The sequence below is a fragment of the Pelophylax lessonae genome, assembly GCF_965119305.1.
Source record: "Pelophylax lessonae genome assembly, chromosome: 1".
Taxonomy (NCBI): Eukaryota; Metazoa; Chordata; class Amphibia; order Anura; family Ranidae; genus Pelophylax; species Pelophylax lessonae.
The window spans coordinates 26,524,085-26,539,852 of NC_138768.1; the positions used below are offsets into that span (position 1 = coordinate 26,524,085).

The 15,768-nt window shown below is 43.3% G+C and overlaps 1 protein-coding gene across 1 annotated transcript in view; it reads right to left on the minus strand.

Moving 5' to 3' along the window:
- LOC309563181 (vomeronasal type-2 receptor 26-like) overlaps nucleotides 1–15,768 on the minus strand; it is a gene marked incomplete at its 3' end in the record, with an annotated part of 52,427 nt that overhangs the window by 10,617 nt on the left and 26,042 nt on the right. The window contains exon 2 of the mRNA XM_082267515.1: nucleotides 4,150–4,273. Coding sequence (XP_082123641.1) covers nucleotides 4,150–4,273 — 124 coding nt within the window. The remainder of the gene's footprint in view (nucleotides 1–4,149; nucleotides 4,274–15,768) is intronic.

Here is a 15,768-nt window from a genome sequence, read left to right on the forward strand (position 1 = left end):
AGGAAAATCTCGGGCCATTTCAGAAGATCTTACACAACCATGGCTCTCCTTGCTGACATTCAGCGGCGACACAACCTGCCTGTCAGGCATCTTATTTGTGACTGTCCAGCGTGTTGGAACTCAACGTTACATATGCTTGATATAGAATGGGATTGGTGCAGCGCTAACACAATTGAATCCACAGTCCATACAAATGTTCAAATGGATCAAATACAAAAGTGCAGTAAACAAAAGTTCATCAGAGAGTGCTCCAATAAAGAAGGGAAACTGTCCGCCACTTCAAACTTGGAAAAAGCCCCGAGTGCAGGAACCGCCACCAAGATAATAAATGGCCTCTTACCAAATTGCAATGACCCCCATTACAAGGATCAAAGACAGCCTGTGTGATCAAATCAGTGCCCAGATCGACATGTATCGATTCCCAGTGTTCCCTCAGCAGCTCCGACCGGAACAAGTGAACATAAGGAAAAGAGGGACAACTCCAATAGTGAAGTACGTTCACAGGTTTATTCAGTAAAAGCAGAGTGGCAACTCACGTTTGCACGGTTCGTCGTGCTGAGGCCAGCAAGGAGACACGGCGGCCATTTTATTGGTTGGAAACAAAGGTTCTGAGAGTATAGCTCCGAGACATGCTGTGATTTCTTCATGCAAACGTGAGTTGCCACTCTGCTTTTACTGAATAAACCTGTGAACGTACTTCACTATTGGAGTTGTCCCTCTTTTCCTTATGTTCACTTGTTCCGGTCGGAGCTGCTGAGGGAACACTGGGAATCGATACATGTCGATCTGGGCACTGATTTGATCACACAGGCTGTCTTTGATCCTTGTAATGGGGGTCATTGCAATTTGGTAAGAGGCCATTTATTATCTTGGTGGCGGTTCCTGCACTCGGGGCTTTTTCCAAGTTTGAAGTGGTGGACAGTTTCCCTTCTTTATTGGAGCACTCTCTGATGAACTTTTGTTTACTGCACTTTTGTATTTGATCCATTTGAACATTTGTATGGACTGTGGATTCAATTGTGTTAGCGCTGCACCAATCCCATTCTATATTGCTATTTAGATCTGGTATTTCTGATTCTAGATCAGGTGCTGGCTGCTTTCATTTGGTCTGTTGACTTTTTATTCATGTATGTTTTTATCTTTACATTTTAGCGCAGCAATATCCCCATTTTTACATATGCTTGATAGGCTGCTCCAGCAGAAACGTTCAGTTAACGACTACCTGTACAAGATCTGCGGCAGGACAGGTTCTGGGAAGCTTGGGTTTTTTTCACCTCCCCAGTGGCTGCTTATGCGCGACCCATGCAGACTTCTGTGGCCATTCGATGAGATCACCAAACCGGTCAGTCACGGCCAGGGCGCCATCAGTGACATCGTACCTTACGCCTTCTTTCTGGAGCGTGCATTGCGTCATATAATTGATCAAGCCCTTGAGGAGCAGGGGCAGGAAGATGAGGAAGTCATAATGTTGGATGAATTCCCAGTGGGTGCTACTCCATCTGAGACAAGTCAACAACAGGAGTCTGAAGAGGAGCCATGTGGGCTACTTTTTGGGGCCTATACTGGCCAACACTTACTTCTGTATCCTGTGAATGCCTAATGTACCTCCAGCCACGAAATACTATATTCTTAGCTGTCAGGTAAACCCATGTGGGCTAATTTTTGGGGCCTATACTGGCCGGCACTTACTTCTGTATCCTGTGAGTGTACCACATACGTCTGCACTTCCCTGTCTGAACCACAACTGTAACCTGTATTGATCAATCTTCAATCAGAATAAAATACACTTTATTTTGTTCATCATCGCCCTGTGGTTTCATTCTTTCCATCCCTGAAAGGCTCTCTTTCTTGTCTACTGGTCTGTCCCAGTACACTTTTTATGCATATGGTTTCAGAGCCAAGGAAAGGACCGCCATATTTATGGTGATCCCAGTGGTACTATGCAAAACTCTTAAGTTAGACCAACCCCGGTTTTTTTCTATATGATCAATTGCTGCAAGCACTCCACTTTCCCACAAGTGCAATGACAATATATCTAAAAATACTGTGCAATTAATAGTGAATTAATCAGTGGTCAAATGCAAATGTGACTCAATAAATTAATATTATAGAAGTGGAGAAATTTGTGATAAAAATAAATACCATTGTGTGGAATAATCACAAATAAATAAATAAATAATTAAATATTAAAAATATATAAATAAATATAATTAATGTGGACACACGTGTGTAAAGTCAGTTTTGTGCAAAAAAGTCCCAATATAAAAGGTGTAGCCACTTAAAATTTAATTCTTCAAAAGTGCCAGTAGTGCTGAATATGTGCAGATATAAAGCCACATAACGTGACAAGTGCTCCAAAGGTGACACAGTGAAGATCTCTCCCAGAAATCTGTGCACACCCTTGTGATTGGGCGCTCACCTTGATAAGTGTGACTTTGCACTTAAGCTCAGTCAAAGAGCACTTAATATCTCCTTGGATGGAATCTATTAAATCCCCCCAGATGGGGATCCTTCATAGGGAATTGCTCCTTCAGGTACACAGCAATCATATCATATATAGAAAGAAAATAAACTAGCTAGTGCTGAGATATTTAAAAATTTTATTAAATGAATGTATCAAACTACTCACATTTAGAAGGTGCTACAGTGCACCAATCTATCACAGGCATCTATTAGCAGGTGGGTTTTGTGGTGGTGCGGTGAGACCAACAGCCTAGCGAAAGCAGCAGCATCCGACAGCCTCTCAGAGACAGGCTCGGTCAGTGCAGCATTCCATCCACCCTTGCCCCTCCCCTACGCGTGACGAGACAGGGACCTTGTGTCTTCATCAGGTTGAATTTAGATCTATAGTAGTCTTTCTCTGATCCATGTAATGGGGAAATTTACTACATGTAATAGGGGGATTTACTAAATGTAATGGGATGGATTTACTACATGTAATGGGAGATTTATTACATGTAATGGGGTGGATTTACTACACGTAATGGTGGATTTACTGCATGTTTAGGGGTGGATTTACTACATGTAATAGGGGAATTAATTGCATGTCATAGATTGGATTTACTGCATGTAATTGGGTGGATTTACTACATGTAATCGGGGGATTTAATACATGTAATGGGGTGAATTTACTACTAGAGTTGAGCGAACACCTGGATGTTCGGGTTCGGCAGGTCCGGCAGAACTTGAAAAAAAAGTCAGGGTTCGTGACCCGGACTTAACCCGAACTTGACCCCGATCCCGAAACCCATTGAATTCAATGGTGACCCGAACTTTTGAGCACTAAAATGGCTCTAAAAAAAACATGGAAAGGGCTAGAGGGCTGCAAATGGCAGCAAAAGCTTGTTAAGAGCATCACAAGTGTGCTGCAAACAAATGTGGATAGGGAAATAACTTAAAATAACATAAAAAACATAAAAATAAAAAATAATCATCTTGATCTAGGAGGACAAGGCCCATATGGAGTAGGAGGTCGAGGTGGCGGTGGATGTGGCGGGGAAGGTGGAAGCGGCGGTGGAGGATGACAAGGTGGCCAACACTGGTTTTTGTTTTTAATTTTATTTCTTTTTAAATTAGGGTACACCCCAAAAGAGTGAGAAAGATCAAAAATACAACAATGGCTGGGTAAGGCCGGTATACATGTCTATTCTGCCCAAGGTATGGACAAGTCCTGTGGGATCGGTGTCTGGTTCATTTTAATGAACGTGAGCTTGTCCACGTTGGCTCTGGACAGGCGGCTGCGCTTGTCTGTGATAACGCCCCCAGTCGTGCTAAATACACGTTCAGATAATACACTAGCTGTCCCCCAAAGCTGTCTAAGTTCTGAGGCCTTCCTAATAGGGACGGGGCTGCACTGGTCTTGAAAGGGACCGGATTCTAAAATGCCTGTGGTGTATGTGCCCCTGGAGTGGCAGTCCAGGGGTGCCATAATTCACGGTGGATGGCAACATAGCAGAACTTGGGAGCTGAGTATATTCCTGGCAGGATCAACAGGTATCTTTCTGTACTTTCAGGGTCTTTAGAAGAATAAAGCATAGGGAGATGTGCACACATGGAAGAGATGTACTAAATTTTTTCCTGACACACTTTAACTACAGAGGTAACTTCTGCCCAGTCCAAAAATAACTTACTAACAAATACAAAATCTACCGGTAATGTTGGATATCTCTCCTTCTGAACACAAGACACACTCATAGCAACATTTATGAATTGAAGATCCAAACTTTTTTCTGCTGCCAGGTAAACAGGAATCTGAGCATCGAGATACCGGAATCTGAAATCAGATATTTATATTATTATTATTATTATTATTATTATTATTTTGTAAAGATCCATCATATCCCATGAGGTTATACAAACTAAATGTAACAAATAGGGATGAGGTTCTGGTTTGCCTCTACCATGAGATCAAGGTGAACTATGCAGGTTTGAAATCCATTCAAGGTGCAACATTTTGGGGGCTTTCATTCATTTTGGGTGTTTATTCATCTCAATTGTATGGTGGCATCTATTTTAGGTTGAATTGCTCTTTTATTTCAAGGCTATCCTTTAAAAATAGAGGATTTTGGTTTCATGGGTGGTGTTTTGGGGTTTTCAGAATTTCTTTTGTTATCTTTTTATTTTTGTTTTCTGATTATAGGGCTTTAAATTTAGGGGGCTCAGAGCACAACATTCACTTGTTTCTGACCGGATCTGTACTTGAAGTTGCCTTTTTGTTCACAGCACACTGCTGCATAGTTAGAAAGAAAGAAAAACAAAATACAAGCATAGAGTGCAGCTAAACCACCTCGCGGTATATGCCTCACATTTACATCATCCCTATTTTCCTAGTTAACCCCTTCACACCAACTGTACCCAAATATGTGCCCCCCACCAGCAGATGACATGGCTACGCAAATCATCACTGACTGTGGAAACTTCGCACTGAACCTCATGCAACTTGGATTCTGTGCTTCTCCACTCTTCCTCCAGACTCTGGGGCCTTGATTTCCAAATGAAATTCAACATTTTCCACAGTCAGTGATGATTTGGGGAGCCATGTCATCTGCTGGTGTTGGTCCACTGTATTATATCAAGTCCAAAGTCAACGCAGCCCTCTACCAGGAAATTCTAGAGCACTTCATGCTTCCCTCTGCTGACCAGCTTCATGGAGATGCTGATTTAATTTTCCAGCAGGACTTGGCACCTGTCCACACTGCTAACAGTACCAATACCTGGTTTAATGATCATGGTATCTTTATGCTTGACTGGCCAGCAAACTTGCCTAACTTAAACCCCATAGAGAAACTGTGGGGTATTGTCAAGAGGAAGACGAGAGACACCAGACCCAACAATGCAGATGAGCTGAAGGCTGCTATCAAAGCAACCTGGGCTTCCATAACACCTCAGCAATGCCACAGGCTGATCGCCTCCATGCTACGCTGCATTGATGCAGTAATTCATGCAAAAGGAGCCCTGACCAAGTATTGAGTGCATAATATACTGTACATGGACATACTTTTGAGTAAGTCAACATTTCTGTATTAAAAATATATATTTTTTTATTGGTCTTATGTAATATTCTAATTTTCTGAGATACTGAATTTTGCATTTTTACTAGCTGTAAGCCATAATCATCAAACTTAAAGGAAAGAAATTATTGAAATATTTAACTTTGTGTGTAACTCATCTACAGTTACTCTTGCTGGGCGCAGAAATGGGACCTGCTGGTAAGAATTCCATATAAATTTGAAATTGCATGTACTTATCATACAGGTGCCAAAAATTGGGCCTTTGGTGTTGGTGGTGCCTGAACACCGTAACCAACTCCTCACAGTTATTCTTCCTGGGTGCAGGAAGGGGACCTGCTGGTAAGAATTCCATACAAATTTGAAATGGCATGTACTTGTCATCCAGGTGCAAAGAGTTGGGCCGTTGTTGATGGTGGTGCCTGAACACCATAACTAACACCTCACAGTTATTACTCTTGCTGGGTGCAGGAACGGGGACCTGCTGGTAAAAATTACATAAAAGTTTAAAATCGCATGTACTTGTCATACAGGTGTCAAAAATTGGGCCTTTGATATTGGTGGTGCCAGAACAATGTAACCAACCCCTCAAAGTTACTCTTGTTGGGTGCAGGAATGGGACCTGCTGGTAAGAATTCCATACAGATTTGAAATTGCATGTATTTGTCATACAGGTGCCAAAAATTGGGCCTTTGGTGTTGGTGGTGCCTGAACACCGTAACCCCTCACCGTTACTCTTGCTGGGTGCAGGGCACAGGGACAGGGCCTGATGTTAAAAATCACATGCAAAGTTTAAATTGTATGCACCTGTCATACAAGTGCAGAAAAATTAGGCCTTGGGGGTTGGTGGTGACCTAAACCAAAAACATTGTTGGAAGCTAGCAGAATTAAGGTTGAGGAATCAGATAGGCAGCATATGCAGTCATCAAGGGATGGCAGACCCCTAGCAAATTCAATCATTTACATCAGCATCAGGGGCTTGATAGTTGCTGTTGATCCAGAAGTCAGCTGGTCAACAGGGTCTGTGGACAGATGCACACTTTTGTCCATCACAAAACCTCCAGCAGCACTGAATGACCGTTTGGAAAGCACACTGGAAGCAGGGCAGGCCAGTAGCTCCATTGCATATTGAGCATGTTCTGGCCAGTGGTCCATCCTCAAGACCCAGTAACCCAGTGGATGCTCAGTTGGAAAGGACTCCAAGTATGCTTTTGCCCCTAGATAACCATGCACCATATGATGGAGACGCTCCAGATGGTTGCTTAAACCTAATAGCCCTGGGTGCTGCTGAGGACTAAAGAACTGTTTAAAGGCATCGGTCAGAAGGCCACCTTCTCCACTGCTCCTCTTTTAGCTTAACGATGCCTCAGAAAAACGTCCAGAGAATGTTAACCTCCCAGTGTCTGGAAAGGTGTTACACAATTTTTTTTTTCAAGGCCTCCTCAAGATGTTTCATCCTCTGCTCTGCAACTTTACCCTTGTAACGTCGATCAAGAAGAGTTGCCAACCAGTAATTATCCCTCTCCTTGATAGCACAAATCCTTGGGTCCTTTCACAGGCTTTGCAGAATCAGGGAGCCCATGCAATGTAAGTTGGAGGAGGCATGAGCTTCTGAGTCCTCTGGGTCACTAAGGATGACATTGTCAGGAGCAACCTCTCCCCAACCATGTACAACTCCTAGGGTTTCTGGGGAATCAAAACCATCCCTTGAAGACTGCTGTATGCTATCCTCTACATCCATGCTGCCGCAATCCTCTTCCTCCTTTTCCTCTTCCTCCTGTGTGTTTTGTAGCCCTGCAGGAATGATATCTGCATAAAGGGGGGCTTGTCAGGAAAGGAAGTCCTCATCTTCCTCCCACTGTCCCACTGTTCTGCCTCAAGTTTCCTTCCATTGTTCCACAAAGCGTGTGCTCCAGCAGGTAGACTAGATGGATAGTGTCACTGATGCATGCATCATTCCAGCTCACCATCCTTGTGGTCTCTTCAAATGATGTCAGGACGGTGCATGCATCCTTTATCAAAAGCCACTGGCTTTGCGAAAAAAAAAGCCAAGCTCCCCTGAGCCTGTCCTTGTGCCATACTCACACAGATACTCATTGATGGCCCTCTGCGGCATGTGCAGCCACTGCAGTATTGCCAATATTGAGTTCCACCTGGTGGGCATGTCACAAATGAGGCGGTTGGTGGGCAGGTTGAATTCCCATTGAATGTCAGATAAGCAAGCACTGGCATTGTATGAACGCTGGAAATGGCCACAGACTTTTCTAGCCTGCCTCAGGAGGTCTTGGAAGCCCAGGTATCTGGTCAAGAAATGCTGCACCTCCAGATTCAGGACATGTGCCAAGCATGGAACATGTGTCGTGTCCCTGTCGGAGGGCATAGAGAAGGTTGGTGCCATTGTCGCATACAACCATTCCTGGCTCAAGCTGTCATGGAAGGTGTCAACCATCTCTGAGCCTGCCTCTGCAGAGCTGATAGAATTTCTGGCCCTGGTGTGACTCCTATCCCCTAGACAGACCAAATGAAGCACGGCATGGCATCTTTTAGCCTGACTGCTTGCGTTGCCCCTTGAACGCCTAGGGAGCACTGCTGCTTCAGGATACAATTGAGCAGAAGAGGACATGGAGAAAGAAGAAGAGGAGGAGGAGGAGGTGGTGGAGTAGCCAGATGTGACAGAACCAGCACCAGCTTTTTGGAGGCAAAACAAGCTGAAACACTGAACCCTGTCCTGCATCCTTCCCAGCTGCCAGCAGAGTTACCCAGTGTGCCGTGAAGGAAATGTAACGTCACTGTCCATGCCTGCTGGACCAAGAGTCAGTAGTAATGTGAACCTTCCTGCTGACTGCTCTGTCCAACGTGGTCAAAGCACTACCTTCCACATGACGGTAGAGAGCCGGAATGGCCTAACATGAAAAGAAATGCCTTTTTGGTACATGCCACTGTGGTAAAGCATATTTCACAAATTTGCAAAAGGGAGCAGAGTCTACCAGATGAAAAGGCAGCAATTGTAATGCTAGCAATTTGGCCAAACTAGCATTAAGACACTGAGCATTTGGATGGCTGGGACAGTTTTTCTACGGCTCAGCAATTGGGGTAGTGAAATTGTCCTGCTGCTCAAATCAAGCGGTGGTGAACTGCTAGCAGATTGGGTGCAAGTATCTGTGGCACACATTGCTATACTATCATCCCTCTCAATGCCGGCATTTGAGAAAACATGAGGTATAGTAGGGTTAGAGATCCCAGATGAGGAGCAAGGTGAAGTATGCTTGTTTTTATCTTGTGGCTCTTTCAGGTGCTGTTGCCAACGGACTGCATGGCAGGTCGTCATATGTCTTGTTAAGCATGTGGTGTCCAAGTGGCTGGTGTTCTGGCCACGCTCGATCCGCTTCAGACAGGTGTTGCAAACAGCAATGCTGCGGTCTACTGCACATGTGCTGAAAAAAGCCCACACTAATGAACTTTTGGAAGTCCATGGGGAGTTTGCAGCACCCTGCAACTGTGGAGCTCTGTGATGTGATGCAATAGTTTGGCTACTCCTATGGCGGCCCCTGGAGCACATCCTGCCTCATTGAAGTTGTGCCTTCCTCCTCCTCCTCCTCCTCATCCTCCCCCTCCTCCCCCTCAACCCCCTCCTCCCCCTCACTTTTCTCCTCTATCCTGTCAGGCACCCAAGTACAGTCAGTGACCTCATCATCCCCTCCCTCCTCGTCACTGGAGCAAACTTTGCCGTATGCTGCAGCTGTGGGAACATGACTGCTAGTTTCTTGTCCTTCATTGTCACCCCCTCTCTCTAGGCTTACGTTATTCCCTTCATCAACCTTTGAACCAACATCACAGCTTTCAAATTGCTGCACATCCTCCAGCAGCATGTCACTGACACTATGACGAATAGTTCAGATGACTCCCCTGTGCATGATGGTGGGGCGACAGATGGAGTAGCTGTGGAGAAGGAGCCTGTGGAATGGGCTGCTTTGGCATCTGCAGTGGAAGGCAAACTAGTGTGAGAATGGGTGTCAAAGGACGAGGAGGATGAGGATGGCTTATTTATCAACTCCACCAACTCTTCTACATGTTGTGGCTAAATAACACAGGCAGCACCGAAAAAAAGGACAGGCGTGCCCGCCTGCAGCGGATGCACCATGTCAACTGTGACCACCACTTTTCACTCTGGACTAGGAGGCTGCTTGCCCACTTTTCGTGGTCTGTGAGCATCTGCCTCTCCTTGTCGGCATTTTGGACATGATGTGGATTTTGGGAGGGTTTTATTACTGATTGATCAATATACAATTTACACTGCTGATATGTACTGAACTGAGTGATATATACTGAATGGTCTGATATCTAATCAATTGTCCTATATTAAGATAGAGATCAATATAGGGTACACTGAACTGACCGATAGATACTCAATGTCCTGATATCTAATCAATTGTCCTATATATAGATAGATATCAAAATAGGGTATACTGAACTGACCGATAGATACTCAATGGCCTGATATCTAATCAATTGTCCTATATATAGATAGGGATCAATATAGGGTATACTGAATTGAATGATAGATACTCATTGGCCTGCTAGCTAATCAATTGTCCTGTATATAGATATAGATCAATATAGGGTATACTGAACTGACCGATAGATACTGAATGGCCTGATATCTAATCAATTGTCCTATATATATATATATATATATATATATATATATATATATATATATATATAGAGATCAATATAGGGTATACTGAACTGACCGATAGATACTCACTGGCCTGATATCTAATCAATTGTCCTATATGTAGATAGAGATCAATATAGGATATACTGAACTGACCGAAAGATACTCAATGGCCTGCTATCTAATCAATTGTCCTATATATATATATATATATATATATATATATATATATATATATATATATATAGATATAGATATCTATATATATATAGAGAGAGAGATTAATATAAGGTATACTGAACTGACACATAGATACTGAATGGCCTGATATCTAATCAATTGTCCAATATATAGATAGAGATCAATATAGGGTATACTGAACTTACTGATAAATACCGAATGGCTTGATATCAAATCAATTGTCATATATATATATATATATATATATATATATATATATATATATATATATATATACTGTAGATAGAGATCAATATATGGTATATGGTCTATGGTATATACTGCACTACTGAATATACTTCACTAGCTGATCTCTTAACTTGTAAAAATCACAAATCTCTGTCCCTGCCTAACTCACTGCTAGCAATGTCTTGAACTAGACTACACTGCACTGTCTGATAGACTGCAAATCACTGTCCTCTCCCTGCCTCAATCACGTTCCTATCCCTGTCTCAATCACTTGCTATCTTGCCTGCACAGGCACACTACATGCGGCTGCTGTGCGAGCAGCCTTTATATAATGTGGGGAGTGTACTTAGCCCCTGAGCCATGATTGGCTAAAGGCAGCCTATCTTTGTTCAATCATGGCAGAGATGATTTGATTGGCCAAAGCATGGAGGTTAGGGTGCATGCTTTGGCCAATCACATAATGCATTGCAAGTGCAGCGCGTGTAGTGCATTATGGATGCTGGCGCTCAAATTTTCCTCAAAGAAGCACATTTGTTTGTCATTCGATGAACGAGTGAACAGCCAATGTTCGAGTCAAACTTACATTTGACTCAAACTTGAAGCTCATCCCTAGTGAGGAGTACAAAGACAATTGTGTCTTGCCTACAGTCAAGCATGGTGGTGGGAGTGTTATGGTCATGGGCTGCATGAGTTCTACCGACACTGGGGAGCTACAGTTCATTGAGGGAATCATGAATGCCAACATGTACTGTGACATACTGAACCTGAGCATAATCCCCTCCCTTTGGAGACTGGGCTGCAGGGCAGTAGTCCAACATGGTAACGATTGAAACACACCTCCAAGACGACCATTGCCTTGCTAAAGAAGCTGAGGGTAAAGGTGATGGACTGGCCAAGCATGTTTCCAGACTTAAACCCTATCGAGCATCTGTGGGGCATCCTCAAACGGAAGGTGGAGGAACGCAAGGTCTCTAACATCCACCAGCTTCGTGATGTCATCATGGAGGAGAGTTAGAGGACTCCAGTGTCAACCTGTGAAGCTCTGGTGAACTCCATACCCAAGTGGGTTAAGGCAGTGCTGGAAAATAATGGTGGCCACACAAAATATTGACACTTTGGGCCCAATTTGGACATTTGCACTTAGGGGTGTACTCACTCTTGTTGCCAACGGTTTAGACATTAATGGCTGTGTGTTGAGTTATTTTGAGGGGACAGCAAATTTACACTTTTATACAAGCTGTACACTCACAACTTTACATTGTAGCAAAGTATAATTTCTTCAGTGTTGTCACATGAAAAGATATAAAAAAATATTTATATAAATGTGAGGGGTGTACTGACTTTTGTGAGATATTGTATATACAATATAAAAGTTTAACTTTTTGAATTGAATTACTGAAATAAATTAACATTTTGATGATATTCTAATTTTGTGAGATGCACCTGTAGATTTGTTTTACCTTTAGGCATGAAGATGTTAAAATAAAAGTTAGGAATACAATGATTGGGCCCTTTTATTCCTGATAAAACTATCCTGTTGTATGCTCTGCAGCATCTTAAAATGTTTCTAAAGTCTTAAGGTATCCCACCTTAATGCATTCAATGAAATTTGAGCTAAGAACATATATCTGTAGTGTTTATTTAACTCTCTCCAAAGCTCTAAGTGTCGTTTCTCTCTGGTGCTTCGTTCCTCTGCTGTCAGCATTTCTGACAAGTTCAAGAACACATGAGATAACATGAGCTCAAAATGTGTGTTGGGGAGGGAGCTTAGAGGCAGATAAACAGGGAGCTTGTCTATTCAGAATACAGCCCTGCATGTTCCTTTGTTCTTCTGCCTATGTGGAGGGGGGTGTGTCCCTTTCCTCCAATCAGCTCTCACACAGTGTAAGTCCAATCTCCCCACCCCTATGTACTACTGAAAGATGAAGAAAGATTTTTTACATGATCTTCACTTTTCAAAGGAAGTAGAAAAGGGAAGACAGCAGATATACAAATAAAACTTTTTGTTTTATATCTGTGTATCATCTGAGGCTATTCACTTCACTGGATATATGTAAGGGTTTACATCCACTGTAAAGGTGGAAAACCGTCTGTGTGGCACAATCCCCCACCCCCAGCTCCCCCTTATTCTTACCTGAGCCCGATCTGACTCTTGTTGCTGTCTCCCTCCTCCCTGGGCAGATTGATAGCAGCGGGAGCCATTGGCTCCGGCTGCTGTCAATCAAATGCTGTACCAAGGGAGCCGGTGGTGGGGCCAAGACGCACACTCTGTGTCAATGGACACATACATTGTGGCTCGAGAGCGAGCCCACACGGGTGCCCCATGAAAAGCAGATTTTCATGGGGGCACCTACCGAAGAGGAGGGGACAGGAGCACAAGCGTGGGACCCCAGAAGAAGAGGACGGGGGCTGCTCTTTGCAAAACCATTGCACAGGGTAGGTAAGTATAACATGTATGTTATTTTAATTTAAAAAACAAAGATTTAACCACTTGCCAAACGTATACAGTACATATATGGCGGCATGGTGTCTCTCCTGTGCTGGATCATGTACCTAGTATGTGATCCGCACGCCGGGCTAAGGAGCGCGCCTGCGCACCCCAACCATCCCGGTTGTGCTGCGATTGGCTGCAGCATGAGCCAATCAGCGGGTGCACCCGAGGATCGGCTTCAGGGGATTACCGAAGAGAGCCCTGTGTAGGTAAACAAACACAGGGCTCTCTTCTGATATCAGAAATGTGCTGTTTAGTAAAAACACCTCACACAGCACACACAGTAACACATGTTGGCCACACATGTAACCCTTTGATCTCCCCTGATGTTAACCCCTTTCCTACCAGTGCCATTATTAGAATGACAGTGCATATTTTTAGCACTGATCACTGTATTGGTGTCACTGGTCTCCTAAAAAGCCTCAAAAGGGTCAGTTAGGTGTCGGATTTGTCCGCCACAATTTTGCAAGTCCTGCTATAAGTCTCTGATTGCTGCCTTTAATAGTAAAAAAAAAATGAATAAATGAAAAAATTCCATAAATATATCTCATAGCAAGCCAATCAATATACGCTTATTGGGTTTTTTTCTACCAAAAATATGTAGCAGAATACATATTGGCCTAAATTGATGAAGAAATTTGATTTTTCACATTTTTTTCTTTCAATAATTTTTATTGAATTTTAAAGTATAACAACAAATCGAAGGATTGGAAATGTACAGATAATAAATGGTACATAATGTATTATGAGTATCAAAGTATCCAATACAGAATTCGAACAGGTAAAAGGTAGGAAATCACAAATGTATAATTCCACAGTGGAAGTAGAAATTTCCAGAAATGGTCATATGTAGTAGAGGGAGTGAGCATACAGAACTCTATATAATTAGGGCATAATATATACTTTGAGTCCAAATGAGCCAGTCGTTATGGAATTTAGCTCCACGAAAGGTGGCGTATGCATGAGCTTTTTCTAAGGAGTGTTGGAGGTTGACCAGCCAGACCACCTCTAGATGGGATGGTACAACAGGTTGCTTCTAGTATTTCGCTATTAGCATTCTAGCTGCTACCAGTACATGAAAATAGACTGTTCTCATATTGGGGGGTATAGTCTCCAGACCCAGAGTGAGAAGAGCCATGGCAGGGTTCGGTTTAGTCAATATACCGGTAAGGTTGGATAGGAACTCAAATACCTTTCTCCAGAAACTCGTCAGCCCTTTGCAGGACCAAAATATGTGTGCGATTGTGCCCGGTTGTTCACAATCACGCTAGCACAATGGGCTATGGGTAGAATAGATTTTGGAGAGGCGGTATGGCGTGAGGTACCACCGAGTTAGAATTTTTTGTGATTGCTCCCAATGATTCACACATCGGGTGGTGCTTTGGGAGGATCGAATCGCCAGTTTCCATTGAGTTTCGAAGAAGGATAGTTGGAGCTCCCTCTCCAATTTGACCATGTGTAAGGTTTTCTGGAACAAGGTTTTTTTGCCCAAGGAGATTGTAGAAGAGAGATATCGCTTTAATCAGAGTTGAGACGTCGGTGAGAAACTTCCACAGTGAGGTGGGGATATGCTTTACAGGCGGAGGGCATTTAGTCAAAATGCTGGATATATTATTATAGGGGTAAATGGCCTTCGAAGATAGCGTGAATTCTTTTTGTAGGTCTGTAAAAGATTTGAGGGAGCCGTTTTGATAGAATTGGGATATTGTGGTAATGCCCGTAGAGGCAAATTGGGTCATGTTTGTGTATGGTAAGAGGACATTCAGGATAGATAGTGGCATAGGAAGTGTCACTGAAGGTTGGTGCATGGCGAGATGGGTAGTAAGAAATCTCCAGGATCTCAGGGACGCTTGGGTGGTAATAGGAAGAGTGTGTAGATTTAAAGGTCTCCATAGGTCTGCTAATAGCAGCAGGCTGAGATTAGGCGCACATGATATCAAGGCTTCTATCAGGAGCCAAGGGAGAGATTGTGCGTGAGAAAACCAGTGTTGGAGGGGTGCAAGTCTGGATGCATGGAAGTAATCTTCTATGTCAGGGAAACCTAAGCCTCCCACTCGTTTATGTCGTATCATGTGTGAGTAAGCACAACGTGCTCTCTTCTTTTGCCATACAAAAGTACGGAGGATTTTGGAGAGGGAGGTAGTATAGTTCTTAGTAATGTGTATAGGGAGAGTACAAAAAACATATAGTATTTTCGGCAGGCATATCATCTTAAAGGCCGCTATCCTACCCATCCACGAGAGTTCGGAAGGTTTACATTTTGTGATGTCTGCAGCAATGGAGGATATCAGGGGTTTTAAGTTAGAGGACAGTAGGCTTGCGGTGGGGAATGTCAACTGAATTCCAAGATATTGCAGGGATTGTGCAGCCCAGGTGTAGGGCAGTTGCGATTGGAGATGCGTGCGTGAAGACGCGTGTATATTCATATTGAGTATCGTAGACTTGCTAAAATTAACTTTATAGTAGGAGATACAGCTGAAGTCTTGGAGTATCTGGTGTGCTTCTGGGAGGGACACGATGGGGTTCGTCAGGCTAAGTAAAACTTTATCAGCGAATAGCGTGATGATGTGGTCAGACTTTCCAAATTTGAAGCCCGAAACCAAAGGACTTGTGCGGAGTAACTCCGCCAGAGGCTCTATCAGCAAATTAAAAATGAGGGATGA